The 21,861-nt window shown below is 46.5% G+C and overlaps 1 protein-coding gene across 3 annotated transcripts in view; it reads right to left on the bottom strand.

The window, feature by feature from the left end:
* The window catches only part of LOC135373261 (methanethiol oxidase-like), a 326,674-nt gene that overhangs the window by 82,736 nt on the left and 222,077 nt on the right, over nucleotides 1–21,861 (bottom strand). For all 3 annotated transcript variants that reach the window (XM_064606490.1, XM_064606489.1, XM_064606491.1), the window contains exon 8: nucleotides 15,157–15,278. In XM_064606490.1, coding sequence (XP_064462560.1) covers nucleotides 15,157–15,278 — 122 coding nt within the window. The remainder of the gene's footprint in view (nucleotides 1–15,156; nucleotides 15,279–21,861) is intronic.

Below are 21,861 nucleotides of genomic sequence, written 5' to 3'. Positions count from 1 at the left end.
GAGATTTAGCAGATTGGAAGGCGTTTACTATAGATCGAGAAGTTACCGTCAAAAAGGACTTGTTACGAGTTAAGTTACAATGTGAAAAATGTAACTAAGTTAATAACGAAGCTCTGCAGTCTGAAATGTAACTCGCAGTTACGGAGTTACTGAAAAAAAAAAAGAACGAGTCACTTTAAAGTTGCTTCGGATACAGAATTGCAGTACACAGGTGCAACGCGCGTGAGCAGTTCAGTTCGACTTCATTACGGAGGAGTGCAACACGCTTTTAGTTAACGTTTACGTTGTAAGTTACAAAGAAAAATGAATAATACCTCATCGCGCAGACTTTACTTGGAAGGCTAATGGGAATATAATATTATAAAATAAATCTATATTATTATATAATATAATTACCAAAGGCTTCTCGATCAGTGAAACCAAATGCTTGTAGCACACTAATCCTCGTCACACCAGTCCTAGAATATTCTCGATTGTCTGGGACCCTTACGAATATGATATCAAAGAGAGAAAAAGCACACAAGCGAGCTGGTGTAACATTCAAGTACGAAGCATCACTTTGAGCTTTAGGAGAACGGTATACAGGAGGCTCACGAACCGGCAAAATGCACAAAGGAGTGAAACTTGCCGCTTTGTCTGAGCAAGCAGACCTCACTCCTCTAACTCTCACTTCCTCATTCTTCCTTAGAACATCACACCATCATCACCACCACCACCACAGTTTATTAGCCGTACTAAAATCAGGTTGGAGAAAGGAGGTCACAGAGAGGAGGAGAGGGGGGGTTAAGAACACTGAGGGTTGGCTTACACTATAGCTATGGGAGGCAATTGTAGCAGCTGCAAGAATGATCCGAGACGGGTCAAAATAGAGGCACTCAGTTTTCGGGAATGTGGGAACACAATCAGAGCAGGAGATAACGTGCTTGGCCAATTCCGCAGTATTGTTTTTATTTTTAACCAAGTACACGTGTTCTTGGGTGTGTTCGTTGATGCAGCGGCTCGTTTTCCCAATATAAGTCATGCCACAACTGAAGAGGATTGAGTACACGACCCCCGTCTTGCACGGCACACAAGTGGATTTCTGTGTTTTTTTCAAACAGGCTGCATGATTGAGGCAGAGAGACGTAGTGAGGCTGCTGAGCTTGTTGTGGACAGAATATACCACGCGCGTGCCGTTCAACGCTGTGATCTTTCCTAAGGAATGCGAAATCGCGTGAAAGAAGGGGATACCAGTAAAAGGGGAACCTGGCGCTTTTCCGGCAGGATTCCCCGGACGGATGGAATATAAAAGAAATAGGCAAAACACAAAATTCACGATTCAACTAGAGAAAAAAAGGCAAAACTTACTTTGGCAACTGCGGAAGTGAAATTCACTTGTTTCGCTTTCGAAAACCAGGTCATATAACACGTCTTAAAACACGTGTGCCAGCTTGTTTGCTTTAGAATGGTGTTATGATGGGCCACCCCGTGACATGGTGCTCCTGAAGGGATTGATTACCCACCTGTGGTTCTTTCCACGGCACGTTTGCCCTCTTTCGTTTCCAAGTTACCCGAAAAAGAGTGCGTGAAGTCACTACTCGGTCTTACTTATCCCCGCCGACCTTGGCAAGATGAGCAAAGGCACGTTCCCACTGCCCAGTCAGAAAATTCTGTCCTACGGATGTCCATCGGATATACTTTCACGGAGATACGGATATCCGCAGAATAATGAAATTTCTCCAGCGGAGATACTACGGAGATCCACTTGGCCGGGCTTCGAACTTCCTACGAACGTGCACTTTGCGGACATAACGAGGAGATACGGACAGAAACAGGAGCTCTCTGGCATGTAGTGTGTATCTCGAGGGCGTGTTACTTTTTTTATTTTTCAGAAGTCAGTATAGCTTTGTAGTAAAATATAAAGCGTGTTTCCGCCATTTTTTAACATCTGCCACCGTCGCCGCTCGTTTCACTTCTGTTGCTCCGCTTTGCTTCCCATGAGGGAAAATCAGCGCGGCGTTTAAAACAAATATAAAAAGAAAAGAAAGAAGAAACAGCAACAAGAGATTGGGCCACTCAGTCGAAATGCTTTGGAACACTCACTTCCAAACAGGGAACAGACACTGTACATTGGTGTTCTCGCGAGCTTCTACACAATCGAGAGCCCTGTTCGCCTGTGACTCAAAATGAAGGGTGGGCTGTCTAAGTTTAATTCGATTACGTGCACAAATAACGGCGAAATGAGAAATTGTTTGGCGTATTAAGTCGGCGTAGAGGTAGTGTCTCTGTTTCTTACTCATGTAGCGTGAGAAAGTAAGTTGGTTCATGGAAAGCCGAATTTCTGCAGTGCTACATCGTCCCGCGTTTCTCTCTCTCTTCAAATACATGATCCGTACAGCATCCCATCACGGAGCTGATTCGGACAATCCGTGAAACGCCCGCAACAGGACCTCCGGCGGATATACGGCTACGGATGTCAGTTTTCGGATATGGACATTGGGATCTATTTCGGACGTCCGCAGGAGATGGTGTTCTGTCTGGGTGGGAGCCCGGAACGGCGCCCGCAACGGCACAAATGTCACTTGGAGGACGCCGGAGGCCCTTTCTCTAGCGCAGTCCAAGCAGACGCTCCTTCGTTGTGACCGGCATCGACCAACCAATCAAAGCGAAGGACAAGGCGAGGGTCCGTGGCGCATGAAAACAAAGGATTGGCTCGTAGCGGCTGTGGAAGTCTCGCTTCCCTCGCAGTCGTAGGTTTATCTCTGGAGTACGGCGAACTTCGTATCGTACGGCGAACTTTGGTGTGGACACACTCGTCGTCCTCCGAGAGCGCACGCCCGGCAGTTGGAACGTAGGTGTAACTCGCTGGTTTATTCGACCTGGTTCTGAAACGTAGGTACTGATATTATCCAGTAACTCGTTCCGGCTTTGAAACGGCGCTTCGAGCAGAAGGATACTCCCGAGTTCACTTCATTAGGCTTAGGAACGCACACAATGTTGTGGATCTTTGGACTGACAGCTTCCTTTATTGCGTCGACCTCCCTGTATTGTATTGACCTTTATTGTATCGTTTTCGTAGAGCACTTGCGATCTGCTGGAACTTCCTAGTGTCTGCACAGCGCGTTTGGTGTAATGTCGTACGACACCACGGATGCCGCGGAGTTATAGCGTAGGCGACGTGTTGCGGAGCGTTCGCCGGAATTGAAGACCACCCAGACGATGAGGAATCGTCCGAGTCATCGTGTACGGTGACACACATGCGTTAACGTTCATGACCTTACAAATAAGTAGGGATATTTATCGGAAGATCGGAAGTGCTCTAGATAACGCTGAGGACAACATGATACACCTGATTCCTTTGAAGTGGCCGACATCGCGTTGCTCGTCTTCTATTTGACAGCTTCTTTTATCGTTCCGTGGAGCACTGCGGCGACAGCGTGCTTCTTTCGCATCCGAAATGGAGTTGTTGTTCTTCCTGTGCCTTCGAGCCGTAATGCTATCGCATTTCTGCAGTGCGCCAAAGAGTGCAGTGATTTTTTTTCCGCAAAATCCAACTTAGCGAATTGGGACCCACAGCCAAAGTATAAGTCACCTTCCTGGAAGTGATTATCTTTATGCCACATCCACCGGCACGCAGGTCACTTCACTGTATTGCAAGCGTCGCATTCATGGACCAGATCCCGCAACATTTCGCTCTTCTCCTGCCGGCCGAGACCTCAAAGCCTCAAGCTCGCCTATCGCGGTATGCCGCGGCAGCTGACACCACGGCACAATTTCTCCAGCATTCATCACCGCTACTGCAGCCTCACCTTCCCAGGGACCCTACGAGCTCCTGTGCCTGGCATCGGCTTCGACGGCGCCCTACGCTATCGCGCCGCAGCTCTCTGGCAAAATCTCGTCACGTGCCGCACTGTTTTCCTGCACTACGATGCTCTCACGTGTCGCCAACGAGTGATGTGTTGTGTATATGTCTTCGGTAGTGCGTCTCGTTCTGGGTCATCATCGCTCGCCTCCTGCGGCTAAGACGCGGTTGTCTCCGCTATTATCGCCGCATCTGAGGGGGAGTGATGTGGCGACCCGTAGGTAACCACGACGTTACTCAGCTACGGACATGCGCCACCAGAGTTCTTCAGTTCTATCAGCAACACCCTGGAGTGAGGCCACGAGTCAAGAATCACATCCGGGATATTCCACCTTGGCCGATCAAGACTCGTGTAAAGGAACCTTGTGTCCCCTACAATCGGGTCATTTATGTGTTGGCGGTCTTTTTTAAAGTGTTAGAAAGGGTGGTCCATTGACTTTTTTTAAACACTCATTTATCCTAACTCGCAGAGTAAGTCACTTAAATAAGAATCGACAGGACTTGCTCTGTTGAAACAAAAGGAAATAATCCTTAACTATTTTGAAAGTCAGGAATTTAAGGGTAGGGTGGTCATGGATTTTCCAAAGGTGCTCTGATTCCAGTATTCATACGATTCCGACTACGATTCATACAATTCCGCGGTGTTCCTCTTTCCCTTATTAGTTCATATCACCGTCTCTCAATACTGTCTCTGGTCAGGGAACTCCGGCGGAATACAATGGAGCGACTTCTTTAGGGTCCGGAGGTGTCGCGCGGGGCGCTAGTGTTGATCGGGGGGCGCCGTCCTCCGCTAGGTTACGACGCAACCATAGGGCTACACGTGTTCAGTCGGCAACTGGAATGTGGATCCGACATCATCGACAGTTCATTTGCCTCATTGTTCGTTCGTAACTGCGTACCAGCATGCCTAAGACGTGCTGTGTACCTGGTTGCGACACAGGGAAACGGATTTTTCGTTTTCCATCGGACCCCGTAGAGAGAGAACGGTGGAAACGGGTAAACCCATGTGTGGAGACCGAACACGACGAGTTCGACACCCAGAACACGAGGGTGTGCGTTCTACATTTCGACGCCACGTACATTCTTTGGTGTTACATGTACAAAAGCAATCAGTCAGCTGTGCTTTGTGATTATCCAAACTCTGACTGGTCCCTGACTGGTCCAAAACCACCCGCCTTGTGTTCTGTTCCGGTACTGATCTTCGGGTATAGCAGGTTAAGAAACATCAGGGGGAGAGCACAAGCCAATAAAGACTATACAGTTCTCGGTATTCATGGCTGCTTTTTGAAATACAATATAAAAATGAAAATGAAACAGGGTGAAGCATAATGTAATCCTTCATTTTTACACGACTGTAAGCTGTAGCAACATGTGACAAATGAAGCAAACGCAAAATGTAAAAATGAAAAGTATGTATTTTCAGACTGTTAATTACTTCATTTCACCATGTAATTCAATCACACATTGTGACATAGAATGATTATTAATTGCCAGTGAAGGAAACAATATTTTAAAAAAGCACTACAACCATGCATTGAGAGAACTGAAGTGACAATTGACCAATTCCTCGTGCTGCCGGTCGCAATGTCATAATGTGCGCGGTGTCTTTGCATAGAAGCATTGGTACTATTTTAACATTTCACGTCTCTCAACAATTAATTCTCTTCATCAAATAAGCTTTGTTGGTAAAATGTCATGGCCTCTGCGCAAGGATGACACGCAAAATCTTGAAGCGTTCCACATTGGGCAAATACCTGTCAGCAAATGCTGCGAAGTTCTGCCTGTTTCTTCTACGATGATGCGTCCAACGTTTCACCCGTTATAATGACCGTATCGCCCAGTTTTTGAAACTGTCATTTCCTGTAGAGATTTACTGCATAGTACATTATCCCTGATATGACAGTCGTGTTGTTGTCACAGTTGTCTCACTCTGATCTCGCGCTTTTGCACGAAATGTAATTAAGATTGCATTAATGAATTTTAGGTAGTTAGTCATTTTTATAGCTGCATATCTTCGAGAGGACGTCGGCCTGGCCGCAGAACTCGACTGCAAAAATGCTGCTCTCATGGCTCTCATGGCTTTTAATTAAAAAATCTAACCAAGAAAAAAACACCCTTTATAGATATATTCGTATTTCTGAATGTTTACTGTACTTTACCAGATATGGCAAAAGATATACAGTTGTTCTCCATCGCAAGAAATAATGCGGATACGGCCCAGAAATGCAATACAGCAACACTGCAACATTTCATCTAGTAGTTGTTCTGATCATAGAATTCGTCCTGCATCATGCTGCATGGTATTGTTCACGCAGGTTAAATTCCGCAGTTAAAATGTTTAGAAGAAATGAAGAAGTCCAAGGGTAAAGTCGCGCTTTTTCGTTGCTCCGGAATAGAGTCAAATTTTATAGACTAGGCTTTTTTGGAGCCACCGGCTTTTTGAAAGGAGGAATCTAACGTTTCACGGACCTCCCGCTATAATCTGGATGGGAGGTCTGACGTCTGTATGACAGTTCCTACAGGTCAACGAGTCCCCACCAGCCCTGTCAAACGACAACGGGTGGAGAGCCCTTCCTCGGGTGATGCCGACAATCCGCGAGAGGCGAATGTTCCCGATAACACCATGGACACTTCGGTACCGGCCGCTCCCCAGCAGACAGATGAGATGAACGATGCCAACACTGCCACTTCTCTTCATGACCCGTTCACCACTGTCACCTACAGGAAGAACCGAGCCGGTGGTATTCCGTACTGTTCCGACCAGCAACTAGTGACTACTCCTTCTGGAAGGTCAACCCTAATGTAGTCGCCAGCGAAATACGCCTGCTGGCCCAACAACAGGTTATGCACCACCGTTTCCACCGAGAGGGATCTCTCTTCGTCTCCGTCCAGTCTGAAGCGGCTGCCCGCAACCTTTTGTCAGCTCAGTGTTTAGCTGGAATCCCTGTCTTACCTTCAGTACCTCAATCGTACGCCAGAAATATGGGCAAGATTTATGCTGTACCGTACCTAAAGACTACTCCCATGACTATCTCGTTCTCTTACCTGAGAGACGCAGGGGTTATATCTGCAAGACTACAAGTTTGGCACTCCATGACAGAAGATGGCGGAGATGTGTTCACCCCGCTACGCAGCGTCGCCCTAACATTTCAACCCACAATCCCACTTCCACACCGAATTGCCCACGGGTTTCACACCTTTGTCGTTCACGAATACATAGAAGGCTCCATGCAGTGCTATAACTGTCAACGATTTGGCCATATTGCTCGAAATTGCAGAGGTGCTACTAGGTGTGGCATATGCGCTTGGCCTCACCGCCGATCAGACTGAAACAATAAGAGAGAGCCAAATTGTGCTAACTGTAAATCCGGCCATTCTGCATCGTTCTCTTTATGTCCCGTGAAGACCGCCGCCACGAAAAGACATCAAGACCGAATATTACTACTTCCTTCTGTCGCTCCCAGGGGCGGTAATGCCACCGTCACGCCTCGTACGAATGAACACGGCTTTCCTACACTCCCACCTCGGTCTGCACAAGGCGAACGAAGGTTGCAGAACACCACCGCGGCGAAGCCCATCAGAACCAGCCACCCGACACATCCTGGTCCATCCACGCAGATTACACCCACTTAGGCCGGTGTAACAGACGCATGATGCATGAGAAGACAGTTAGCGCCATCAACCACCGAAGCTGTCCCTTCTCTGACACTCTTCTCTGCGGTACTCACGGCAGTCAAGGCAATTTTCTCTGCATTTCCTGGTGCGTCGCAACTGCCCGAGGTTAAAGCGCTTTTGGCATTGGAGGCATTATCTTTACCTCCGCATGATGGAAATGTATAGAAGGGCCATCGCGATGCAGTGGAATCCTCGCAGCCTACGTAACAAGCTCCCTGATTTTAAATATGATCTCCATCAGTACAAGTTCCCTTTCATAGCTGTATGCGAACATGCCATGGATGCTGCATATCCCGTTAATGGTTATACAACGGTAACGGTAAGGTAACACGAGAACTTAAGAACGAAGACCGGAAGCGTTGGCGTAAGTTTTGGCAACAGCTTTCACCGTTTCACCCCGCCACAAAGATCTGGAGGACAATTCGAGCTCTGAAGGATGCGCCCCCACAAAAGAATCCTCTCGCGGCATTGGCTATCGCTAAGGGTGTAGACAAAATCACGCTTGCGACAAAATCTGTCGCAAGCGTGATTTTGTCTACACCCGTGGTTCTAACGTGGTTCTAACCCGTGGTTCTAACGACACCGGCGGCTGCTTCAACGTCTGCGGTACACAACAGTTTTGTCCAGAGCTTGACGACAGAAATCCAGCAAGACTGTCTCCGCCCACCGGACGTTATGGACCGCGACTTTGCTCTAGTCGAGCTGAAGACTGTTTTGAAACTTGTGAATGTGCGATCGTCCCCAGGAATAGATAAAATCACCTACGCCGCACTGCGAAACCTTGAAAAGCACTCACTCCAAGCTATCCTTCATGTTCATAATACGGCTTGGCGACGGGGATCCGTACCATCTACGTGGAAGGAGGCATTAGTTGTTCCCATCCTAAAACCAGGCAAACCCCCAAATGCTGCATGGGCAAACTGATGGAGAGAATGGTTTTGCATCGCCTCGACTGGTGGCTCGAAAAACAAGGTGCGTTCCCTCAAGAAATGGCTCAATTTCGTCGCCACCGAAGCTCCATAGATCCAGTTCTCGACCTAGTTTCAACAGTCCAACATGCTCGTGTCATTGGAGGATCGTTGTATCGGTCTTGCTGGACATTAAGCGCGCGTATGACACCGTCTCGCACATCTGTGTGCTCCACGGGCTGCTGTTTTTTGCCGTATCTGGTCGCCTCTTCAGCTGGCTTCACGATTTCCTTTCGGACCGAACTGTCGCTATCCGCACATCCCACGGCCAAAGCCCCAAGCACCCTATTCATCAAGGCGTACCCCAAGGAAGGATTCTGTCCGAAACTTTATAATATGGCATTGGCAGGACTAAAATCGAAAGTTCCTCGCAAGGTAGCGTTCTCTGTGTATGCCGATGACGTTGCCCTTTGGACAGTAGGCAAGTCACGACCAGCCATTCAGCGCCGTTTGCAACATGCCTTAAACAATGTCCATCTCTACCTTACGCGACTTGGAATGGACCTTTCGCCCGAAAAGTGCGTCGAGCTCCCTTTCACTCAGAAGGCTATGCGTAATTTCCCTCTTTGCTTGGGTCCAAAGACGCTCGAGCCTGAGCGTTCCCATCTCTTCCTTGGTGTGGTCCTGGACTTGAACCTGCGCTGGGCTCGCCACATTAAGCACCTTGAAACCAAAGTGCAGCGAGGGCTTCCTGCAATTCAACATCTTTCTATGACCAACGCTCAGCCGTTCACGCGGCTTTGGTGAGGGCGACTGTGCTTTACAGCCTTCCAGTCTTGCATAGGGTTTCTACAACATCGTTAAATACCCTTCGGACCCTGTTCGCCCGAAGCCTTCGTCGCTGCCTTGGAGTTTCAAGAATGGCTGAAACACGGCAAGTCCTAGCTGAAGCTGGTGGACTCCCGGTGGAGGTCCTCCGTGAGCGGCAAACGGCCTAACACTTCCTACGTTTGCGTGCGCACGTTCCCCGTCACCCACTCCTCAGGAAAATTCGATAACGTCCTGAAAGTGATTTCCATCGCGTAGCGCAGAGGACACGCCAGGCTCTCACTGGCTCCACACCTAAGGACGTCACACCGCCGAACGCCCCCTGGTCTCTGCCTGTGCCACCCACCTTCGCGCGTCTTCCTAACCTCCAGGACCGCAGAGATCAGGTTCCCTCTCAAGTCCTTCGAGCCCATTTTTATGCTCTCGTAGACGCGAAGTTTTCTACCTCTGCCGCCGCATACACCGATGGCACATCTCGAAATGGCAAGTCCACGTCGGCATTCGTCATCCCATCCGAAGGCGTAGTTGAAGGACGTCGCCTTTGGCATCCTACCCCATCCACGGCTGCGGAACCCTATGTCATACTTCTCTTTCTGCAGCACATCGTTCACTTTACCCCACGGAATTGGGTGGTCTTCACTGACTCAACATCTGCGCTGCAGGCAATTGAAAATTCTGGCATACGAGGCTCCTCCGTACCGTTGGTTATGGATGTGTTAATGGCTTACAAACTTGTCTACGAAGCAGGGCACAGGCTCGTTCTCCAATGGGTTCCAGCCCATTGCGGTGTCGAAGGCAATGAACAGGCTGACAGCCCTGCCGAAGCAGCTCTCTCGTCTCGGAGACGGACGCGTATTGCACTGTTGAGAGGAGATCGTCGGTCCGTACTTCGACGCCTCGTAGCTCCTCGGCTACCCGCCAGCGGACCGCTGACACTCTACCCCCCGCCATGCTGAGCAGAGTTGATCCAGCGCTCGCTTTCCGCATGCCTGCACATATCTCTCGTCAAGATGCCGCATTAGTTCATCGAATACGCCTCGACGTGGCCTTCACAGCGCAGTGGCGCTACCGCTTGAGACAAGTTGCCTCTCCCCACTGCAGCCACTCCGGTGCTGTTGAAGATCTAGAGCACATTCTTCTCCATTGCTCACACCACCAACCTCCCCGAACTGCACTCTCCGCATCCCTCAACGAGCTAGACTCCCACCCCCTCTCTCTCACAAAATTGCTTGGTCCCTGACCACATGCAGCACACCAATGCTCTGCCTTCAAGGCTCTCTTCACCTTTCTGGACACGACAGGACTTCGATCCTTATCGTGAAGGGGCTCATTATTTCATTCCCCGCATCAGCGCCAGCAATGGGGTAGAGTATCGCCCCTCGCGATGAAACTCCCCAGCCATCATCCCGTAAAGTTGTTGTTATTGTTTTTCGTAAAATGTCAGACTGGGACTGTTAGTGCTGCATCCTGATAAAAGTGCTAGAAGCGCTATTGTAAAAAAGGAAGGGACACTTAAATAGCGCTATCAGTTTTCGTTTCGTCATTTTAGCGCTTTTAGTATGGTGCATTTTTTATACTTTCTGTGATTTTATTTTCGTGCATACACTTTTTTGTGATTTTTTTTTGTGAAGTCTAAGTTTGGGTACTTGATTGCTTAATGGCAAAGTACTGAATAAAACACATTAAGCACAGTACTATGTAGACGATTTGAAATGTGCTTAAAGTAAAGTAAATGTACTTAGAAATGTACTTGAAGTACTACTTGAGCACTTGATACTTCTCCATCCCTGGCTAGGAGAAACGTGTGTCGCACGTTCGATCTTGAGTTGCTTTAGGTTAAGCTACAGGTTCTTTCTTTCGGGAGTACAAAAGGGCCGAAAAAAAAAAGGAAAATGACTGAAGATTATGTAAGATATGATGAGCAAGAGTTTTTCGCCGGAGTTTCCGGGCCAGAGAGAGTATTGGGAGATCGTGTCCATATCCTGAATGTGTGGGAATAAGAACCATGTTCTTTATACAGTATATTTAAATCAAGTGCAGTGTGTCACAGGGAAGTAATTACTCTTTATTATTCACATACAAATTAATTATCTTGTTACCATCTGTTCAGAGACAGATCAGGCAGCATACTACCGCGGCTTGCTCTAAGGGTTAAAGGAGGCTTTCAAAGAAAAACGGCTCGGGAAGCTACGGAAAGGAGTCCTTCTTTTGCAGGACAGTGCACCGCCAAACAAAGGAGTCAAGAGAATGTAGTTTCTAAAAGCACAAAGGATTTCACTGCTCTGCATTTCCGCTGTATTTGCCGGATCTTGCCCCATCTGCCGGATCCGGGCACTTTCGGGGGCTCGGTGTCCGCGTCGCGTCACGCTTCTTGGAAGATTTCTTTATCGCGGCGCCGTTTCAGTTGGGATATCTAGAAGGATTGGGAGGATTAGAAGACATTGAGCAGATTGGAATGTCTTTACAATAACGATTCCGAAACAATGAGAAGCCAAACATCTCATGCCTTTGAAGTGGCTGACATCATGATGCTAATATTGGATTTCACAGATTCCATTGTCGTATAGTTTTCAAGAGCGCTTCCGCTGTGCTATGTCATGTGGGGTGTGCGTCTTTTGTTTTCGTGTTAGCACCACGAATCAACTATTGCTATGAGCGGCGTACAGAAGTGGTCTGAGGGACAGGAAAGAGTGGGGGACAGAGTACGTGGGGGACAATTGACGTGCGCGCCGCCGCTTGCAAAAAGGGCCTCGGCGCACACCGACCCCCTTTTTGCAAGCGGCGGCGCGCACGTCAATTTGTCCTTCGCGGCGCGACGCAGCGGCGGCACAGATAACGATATATCTCATATATCACCCTTAACCCTGTGGGCGTCACACAGGTGCCATTCGCAGCAACAGAGTTGCTTTTAAAGTGCTTAAGTAAACGAACATACCCATCAAAACGGCTTTGAAGTGCCAGCCTTCTTTCAGAGAAGCAGGCATTCATTACAAAAGTACACGTCCGCAACGCGTCTACATTTTCCATCGACGCACCCTTTCAAAAGTTCCAAAATAACGCCACATATAGCTTGGCTTGCTCTTCGAACAAAGCGATACTTAAAAATGTCTCACTTAGAAAACCTTGCCTGTACCACTAACAGCGGACTCGTCGTCATCCTACTTTTCAAAGCGTTCAAAACCATGTATCCGTACCATAAGCGTACGAAGAGGGGACAAGAGGCGCACCTCCAAATAAAGTAATCGATATCCCCGTTGCAAAATAAACCACTTTAAATAAATGTTACCCGACTATAAAATGCACAGTCGCGCGCGGGAAACTGCCAACACCTTGAACTAACCTGGACAAACAAATGAAACATCGAATTTTGACTAACCAAATAATAAACTAATCAACGTGCTGTTCCGTCGTGTTCACCCTGCTAAGCCTAACGGCTGCTAAAATTTGACATTCGTGCGCTAAAACGGCTTGAACAGACACGTTCCCAGAATTGCGTGACACCCCATCTTAAAGTTGGCTTGACCTGCGTACTCCCTGCCCTCCATTGAAGCAATGCGTTCCACCTAGTTTTGCTAGAATGTCCGTTGTCCCCGAGCTTTAGAAAGAAGTGTCCACACTTAGGTTTTTCTATGAGATGTCCCTCGATAGCGTACAAGTGCGCAAGGAATACAAGGAACCGCAAGAGCGTCGTAGTTTTTTTTTTTTTTTTCCTGGGTCACTTATTTTCGCCGTGTTGGCTTCATGGCAGAATGCATCGGCGTGCCCGTTTGCTTGTACTTCGCGAAAACAATGGGTTCCTCTGAAATTGTCCATGTCAGGCATGAAAGCTGAACCTACCTTCTACGCTTTACAACTTTGTATGCAACCCCCCCCCCCCCCCCCGGTAGGATGCTCCACTTTTTCTTCTTTCTTTTTTTTTTCCCACGACGAAAGAAGTGAGACGGGTTCAGTGTGGCTTCAGAAGCATTTGCGTCTTGATCCCTCAGGATGATAACCTGATGTGTTGTTGGCTCGTCATGCTTATAGCCATGTGCTGTCTTTGGAAAATTCGTATGGCTGACAGGAACGAAGAACCGTTAATGCCTCCTATGAGATACTTTAAGATGGAGATATCTTAACTTAAGCTATGCCTTATGCGGCGTTTAGAAGTGCCAGATTGGTTAGATATGTTGTCTGACCCTTAAGTGCTTGTAGATTTGTCATGTCCAAATTCAAACGGTACTGAGTTTTATGCTTCGAGGTTTTGTAATGGCCCTCGGCGTAGCAAGGTAATTGTGGTGTATCCCGACATGTGACGTACTTGTACTTGAGCGCACTTGTGTGTATACGTTAATAAAAGGTGGGAAAAAAAGGTGTTGTTGGCTCAGTGGTATAGATGTTGGTATTGGCTTTCGCGTTCGTTGATTCGATCCGCGGACCATTGCGTTTTCGTATTACTTCTTCTTCTTTTACAAAGAGAGCTCCGAGAATAACAGCAGACGAGAGAGTCAGGTTTTCTTCCGGGAAGGCTTATTAACACCGTACTGGCACTATGGCATAATCAATTACTGTTCTGTTTCGCTTTAATTGCTGTAATGCTGACCACTCTCCTGTATGCTTAGCGTGTGAAAAGTAGACCACTTTCCATTGTATGCCTACCTACTTCACCACCTTCCGTTGTACTTCGTAAAGGAACAATAGTACAGAAAGAATCTTTAATCACTAGCGTTACAAGGGGAAGGGGAGTCGAAATTCCTATTTCTCTTTTTTAAATTTTACTTGTTCATCCTTAACATTGTGTCATTGTTCGCGCCTGCAGGCCTTCCCACGCATTTGTAATCCAGATGTCATAACAAGTAATGCACATGCCACAGAGACAGCTTTGCACGTTGATTAATCATTACAGCCTATATATACAGGGTGTTTCAGTTAAATCCCCGGGCTAAATAATTCGCGAACCGGTGCACCAATCGAATAACTTTCTTTTTTACAAGTATCTGTCCAATACCGCCTACAAGATGCGCACCGCGTGAATGAGCGCGAGGCGCTCATTATTTAAATAAAAATGCAAATGAGTTTCGTAAAAAAGCGTAACTTCTAAAGCAGGGCGCTGTCGGTATTAAAATGGGTACTACCCCTTTTGGGACCTTCAGTGGACACCTTTCAGAGAAAAATCTGCCACCGAAGCGGGTCATTTGTTGCAGTAATTAATTGGTTTCGGTTTACGTATTTTTGTCGCGGCTGGTCGCCGCGAAGCGCAAAAAGACGCTCTTTCACTCCCTTATCCATCAATGAATTACGTCCTTACACCAATGAATTCCACCAATGAATTCCACCAATGAATTACGTCCTTTTGCGCTTTACGTCCTTTTGGGATTTTTTTTAACTTCCACACGTCTCTCATTGTTTTAAGTTTCCTATTTGAATGTGCAAGAAAACTTACCTGTAATATACGAAGCACTGATATCAGCATTTCATGCAGAAACACTGCGAAACTTTAAGCTTATCGCGTAGAAAAGAATGGGCGCGCTGCGCCGGCTCATGCCGAATCCATAATAGGGCAAGTGTGCCTTCATGCGCGTTCTCCAACGTGCATGCAGGCACCATAACTAGGGCTCCGCCCCAGCTCATCCTACAGAACGTTCTCATGGCAGTGTTCCGTGCGTTATTTTGTACTAATTGAGGCCGCCCTAATGCAACACGATAATGGCACATGATTGCTGATAATTGTATGAGCTGTTACAGGGTGAATGGCTTTAACAAATCGCGTGCTGAAACTTCATGAAGGATGGAAATTGTTTTTAGGGCAGGGCGTCATGCCGTATTGGGTAAATGATAAATAAATGAAAAAAAAACTGTTCCATGGTCAACTTCCTTCGTTGTATACAACACCTAGGAAACACTTCTCATCAGCGCTTTACTTACCTGGCCAACCAAGTTTGGTTCTCTGCGGTTGGTGATATCATATTGCCGGACGTCACCGTGCAACCAACATGCAATGTAGAGGAAACGGTCGTCCAGTGAAATCAGAATGTCCGTGATAACACCTGAATGAGAAACATTTCTTTCGTCACAGTTCTCCTTCAATCTGCCCACCAGTCCAATTAAAAATGACCTCACATATATGTTCTGTGATGAACTATAACACAAATAAAATCTAACCTACTGCAGAAACACGGCATGTTTGCAATCAGACGCAACGGTTGTTACAACGCTATGTAAGGCACGCCGCGCGGCAGCAAAACGGAAATGGCAAATGTGGATTTACTGTGCATTTTACGTGTGCACGAGCGGCACGACCTACTTAAATTAAATTTTCGTGAATACTAGATGTATTATGAGATCCCAATTGTGTGTGCAGGGTCTATTTGCGCAATGGTGGACGCATGGTGGTGACCTGTGACTTAAACGACCGTTTTTCCTTGTCAAGGAGCAGCTCGTCAAATTTTCATTTTTCCGGTCCAACGCCAGATTTTTGGGGATCGCAGACACGGCGGGAAGAACGATGGGTGGAGCCCCCAATCTAACTGTATGTGTTGTACAGCGATACCCCAGTGCTTCCCGACAGCGTGCAGCCTCTCTGACCGTTTTCGCTGTAAGTGGTTCACTGGCTAACAGGTGGCACCACAATAGCGCCGTCATTGGCTGCTTTCTGCTACTGTGAATTTTTGAGATTGCACAGAAGCACTGGGCCTTGTCATCGCATTCTTATTTTGTCGGGGTTCATACATACTTTGTTTTACAGAAAACTACAAACGAATCATATAACGAATACAAGTCAATAAGAAACAGCAATGTTCGTAGCAGACGGGTATTCCTACGAACGAATGGGGGGCTCTCTACCACAAACGTCACACTAGAGTGGGTGTGGTCTGCAGTTGGAGCTCTCCGACCGGTCACCGAGGCAGTGATCTTGCGAAGTAATTGCGCCGCGCTGAAACAACTTTGGACAGAAATATTGTGGGAATGCTTTTCACATACTGCTTTACAAGATGACAGCAGTTTTTGGACATGTTAGATACCACTTTAGTGATCCTTTAACATGAGTTTCAGACCTGGGGCTTAAAGAACGATTTTTCCTTCTCAGGGAGCAATCCGTCAAATTTTCATTTCTCGACTCCAACGCGCCGGTGTATTCATCGTGCGTGCCGACTTTCACGCGCTGTATTTATGAAACTAATTAAGATGTTGATAGCGACACGCGTGCTCTTTGTACTGTAGCTGCCTGTCGATCATTTAACATGAGTTTCAGACCTGGAGCTTAAACGACCATTTTTCCTTGTCAAGGAGCAACCCGTCAAATTTTCATTTTTCGAGTTCAACGCGCCGGCGCAATCATCGTGCAGGTCAACTTTGACGCGCTGTAATCATGAAACTAATTAAGATGCTCAAAGTGACACGCGTGGTCTATGTACTGTAGCAACCTGTCGATCATTTATCACGAGTTTCAGACCTGGGGCGTAAACGGACATTTTTTCTTTTCCTTGTCAAGGAGCAACTCGTCAAATTTTCATTGTTCGAGTCCAACGCGCGCGTATTCATCGTGCGGGCCAACTTTCACACGGTGTAATTATGAAAGTAATTAAGATGTTCAAAGTGACACCCATGCTTTTTGTACTCTAGCTACCTCATCATCATTTAACATGAGTTTCAGACCTGGGGCTTAAACGACCATTTTTCCTTGTCAAGGAGCAACTCGTCAAATTTTCATGTTTCGAGTCCAACGCGCCGGCGCAATCATCGTGCAGGTCAAATTTGACGGGCTATAATTATGAAACTAAGATGTTCAAAGTGACACGCGCGGTCTTTCTATTGTAGCCACCTGTCGATCATGTATTATGAGTTTCAGATCTCGGCCTTAAACGACCATTTTTCCTTGTCAAGGAGCAAACAGTCAAATTTTCATTTTTCGAGTCGAACGCGCCGGAGTATTCATCGTGCGGGCCAACTTTCACGCGCTGTAATTATGAAACTAATTAAGATGTTCAAAGTGACACCCATGCTCTTTGTACTCTAGCTACCTCTCGATCATTTAACATGAGTTTCAGACCTGGGCTTAAACGACCATTTTTCCTTGTCAAGGAGCAACTCGTCAAATTTTCATGTTTCGAGTCGAACGCGCCGGCGCAATCATCGTGCAGGTCAACTTTGACGGGCTGTAATTATGAAACTAATTAAGATGTTCAAAGTGACACGCGCGGTCTTTCTATTGTAGCCACCTGTCGATTATGTATTATGAGTTTCAGATCTCGGCCTTAAACGACCATTTTTCCTTGTCAAGGAGCAACTCGTCAAATTTTCATTTTTCGACTCCAACGCGCCGGCGTCCGTCGTGCGGGCAAACTTTCAGGCACTGTAATTATGAAACTAATTGAGATGCTCAAAGTGACACCCATGCTTTTTGTACTCTAGCTACCTCTCGATCATTTAGCACGAGTTTCAGACCTGGGGCATAAACGTCCATTTTACCTTGTCAAGGAGCAACTCGTCAAATTATCATGTTTCGAGTTCAACTCGCCGGCGCAATCATCGTGCACGTCAACTTTGACGGGCTATAATTCTGAAACTAATAAAGACGCTCAAAGTGACACGCGTGGTCTTTGTACTGTAGCTACGTGGTGATCATTTATCATGAGATTCAGACCTGGGGCTTAAACGACCATTTTTCCTTGTCGAGGACCAACCTGTAAAATTTTCATTTTTCGAGTCCAACGCGCGGCGTATTCATCGTGCGGGGCAACTTTCACACACTGTAATCATGAAAGTAATTAAGATGTTCAAATTGACACGCTCTTTGTACTCTAGCTACCTGTCAATCATTTCACATCAGTTTCAGACCTGGGGCTTAAACGACCATTTTTCCTTGTCAAGCAGCATCTCGTCAAATTTTCATTTTTCTCGTCCAACGCGTCGGCGCAATCATCGTGCAGGTCAACTTTGACGGGCTATAATTATAAAAAGAAATTAAGATGTTCAAGGTGACACGCGCGGTCTTTCTATTGTAGCCACCTGTCGATCATTTATCATGCGTTTGAGACCTCGGGCTTAAACGACCATTTTTCCTTGTCAAGGAGCAACCCGTCAAATTGTCATTCCTTGACTCCAACGCGCCGGTGTATTCATCATGCAGGCCAACTTTCACGCGCTGTATTTATGGAACTAATTAAGATGTTGATAGCGACACGCGTGCTCTTTGTACTGTAGCTACCTGTCGATCATTTAACATGAGTTTCAGACCTGGGGCTTAAAGAACGATTTTTCCTTCTCAAGGAGCAACCCGTCAAATTTTGATTTCTCGACTCCAACGCGCCGGTGTATTCATCGTGCGTGCCAACTTTCACGCGCTGTATTTATGAAACTTATTAAGATGTTGATAGCGACACGCTTGCTCTTTGTACTCTAGCTACCTCTCGATCATTTAACATGAGTTTCAGACCTGGGGCTTAAACAACCATTTTTCCTTGTCAAGGAGCAACCCGTCAAATTTTCATTTCTCGACTCCAACGCGCCGGTGTATTCATCGTGCGTGCCAAATTTCACGCGCTGTATTTATGAAACTAATTAAGATGTTGATGGCGACACGCGTGCTCTTTGTACTCTAGCTACCTCTCGATCATTTAACATGAGTTTCAGACCTGGGGCTTAAAGAACGATTTTTCCTTCTCAAGGAGCAACCCGTCAAATATTCATTTCTCGACTCCAACGCGCCGGTGTATTCATCGTGCGTGCCAACTTTCACGCGCTTTATTTATGAAACTAATTAAGATATTGATAGCGACACGCGTGCTCTTTGTACTCTAGCTACCTCTCGATCATTTAACATGAGTTTCAGACCTGGGGCTTAAAGAACGATTTTTCCTTCTCAAGGAGCATCCCGTCAAATTTTCATTTCTCGACTCCAACGCGCCGGTGTATTCATCGTGCGTGCCAACTTTCACGCGCTTTATTTATGAAACTAATTAAGATATTGATAGCAACACGCGTGCTCTTTGTACTCTAGCTACCTCTCGATCATTTAACATGAGTTTCAGACCTGGGGCTTAAAGAACGATTTTTCCTTCTCAAGGAGCATCCCGTCAAATTTTGATTTCTCGACTCCAACGCGCCGGTGTATTCATCGTGCGTGCCAACTTTCACGCGCTGTATTTATGAAACTAATTAAGATGTTGATAGCGACACGCTTGCTCTTTGTACTCTAGCTACCTCTCGATCATTTAACATGAGTTTCAGACCTGGGGCTTAAACGACCATTTTTCCTTGTCAAGGAGCAACCCGTCAAATTTTCATTTCTCGACTCCAACGCGCCGGTGTATTCATCGTGCGTGCCAACTTTCACGCGCTTTATTTATGAAACTAATTAAGATATTGATAGCGACACGCGTGCTCTTTGTACTCTAGCTACCTGTCGATCACTTAACATGAGTTTCAGACCTGGGGCTTAAAGAACGATTTTTCCTTCTCAAGGAGCAACCCGTCAAATTTTCATTTCTCGACTCCAACGCGCCGGTGTATTCATCGTGCGTGCCAACTTTCACACGCTGTATTTATGAAACTAATTAAGATGTTGATAGCGACACGCTTGCTCTTTGTACTCTAGCTACCTCTCGATCATTTAACATGAGTTTCAGACCTGGGGCTTAAACGACCATTTTTCCTTGTCAAGGAGCAACCCGTCAAATTTTCATTTCTCGACTCCAACGCGCCGGTGTATTCATCGTGCGTGCCAACTTTCACGCGCTTTATTTATGAAACTAATTAAGATGTTGATAGCGACACGCGTGCTCTTTGTACTGTAGCTACCTGTCGATCATTTAACATGAGTTTCAGACCTGGGGCTTAAAGAACGATTTTTCCTTCTCAAGGAGCATCCCGTCAAATTTTCATTTCTCGACTCCAACGCGCCGGTGTATTCATCGTGCGTGCCAACTTTCACGCGCTGTATTTATGAAACTAATTAAGATGTTGATAGCGACACGCGTGCTCTTTGTACTGTAGCTACCTGTCGATCATTTAACATGAGTTTCAGACCTGGGGCTTAAAGAACGATTTTTCCTTCTCAAGGAGCAACCCGTCAAATTTTCATTTCTCGACTCCAACGCGCCGGTGTATTCATCGTGCGTGCCAACTTTCACGCGCTGTATTTATGAAACTAATTAAGATGTTGATAGCGACACGCGTGCTCTTTGTACTGTAGCTACCTGTCGATCATTTAACATGAGTTTCAGACCTGGGGCTTAAAGAACGATTTTTCCTTCTCAAGGAGCAACCCGTCAAATTTTGATTTCTCGACTCCAACGCGCCGGTGTATTCATCGTGCGTGCCAACTTTCACGCGCTGTATTTATGAAACTAATTAAGATGTTGATGGCGACACGCGTGCTCTTTGTACTTTAGCTACCTCTCGATCATTTAACATGAGTTTCAGACCTGGGGCTTAAACGACCATTTTTCCTTGTCAAGGAGCAACCCGTCAAATTTTCATTTCTCGACTCCAACGCGCCGGTGTATTCATCGTGCGTGCCAACTTTCACGCGCTGTATTTATGAAACTAATTAAGATGTTGATGGCGACACGCGTGCTCTTTGTACTCTAGCTACCTCTCGATCATTTAACATGAGTTTCAGACCTGGGGCTTAAAGAACGATTTTTCCTTCTCAAGGAGCAACCCGTCAAATTTTCATTTCTCGACTCCAACGCGCCGGTGTATTCATCGTGCGTGCCAACTTTCACGCGCTTTATTTATGAAACTAATTAAGATATTGATAGCGAAACGCGCGCTCTTTGTACTCTAGCTACCTCTCGATCATTTAACATGAGTTTCAGACCTGGGGCTTAAAGAACGATTTTTCCTTCTCAAGGAGCATCCCGTCAAATTTTCATTTCTCGACTCCAACGCGCCGGTGTATTCATCGTGCGTGCCAACTTTCACGCGCTGTATTTATGAAACTAATTAAGATGTTGATAGCGACACGCTTGCTCTTTGTACTCTAGCTACCTCTCGATCATTTAACATGAGTTTCAGACCTGGGGCTTAAACGACCATTTTTCCTTGTCAAGGAGCAACCCGTCAAATTTTCATTTCTCGACTCCAACGCGCCGGTGTATTCATCGTGCGTGCCAACTTTCACGCGCTGTATTTATGAAACTAATTAAGATGTTGATAGCGACACGCGTGCTCTTTGTACTCTAGCTACCTCTCGATCATTTACAATGAGTTTCAGACCTGGGGCTTAAAGAACGATTTTTCCTTCTCAAGGAGCAACCCGTCAAATTTTCATTTCTCGACTCCAACGCGCCGGTGTATTCATCGTGCGTGCCAACTTTCACGCGCTTTATTTATGAAACTAATTAAGATATTGATAGCGACACGCGTGCTCTTTGTACTCTAGCTACCTCTCGATCATTTAACATGAGTTTCAGACCTGGGGCTTAAAGAATGATTTTTCCTTCTCAAGGAGCATCCCGTCAAATTTTCATTTCTCGACTCCAACGCGCCGGTGTATTCATCGTGCGTGCCAACTTTCACGCGCTGTATTTATGAAACTAATTAAGATGTTGATAGCGACACGCTTGCTCTTTGTACTCTAGCTACCTCTCGATCATTTAACATGAGTTTCAGACCTGGGGCTTA

This window comes from Ornithodoros turicata, unplaced genomic scaffold (assembly GCF_037126465.1).
Source record: "Ornithodoros turicata isolate Travis unplaced genomic scaffold, ASM3712646v1 Chromosome23, whole genome shotgun sequence".
NCBI classification, from domain to species: domain Eukaryota; kingdom Metazoa; phylum Arthropoda; class Arachnida; order Ixodida; family Argasidae; genus Ornithodoros; species Ornithodoros turicata.
Note: the sequence above shows the minus strand (reverse complement) of the source record. Positions and strands in the feature narration are given on the sequence as shown.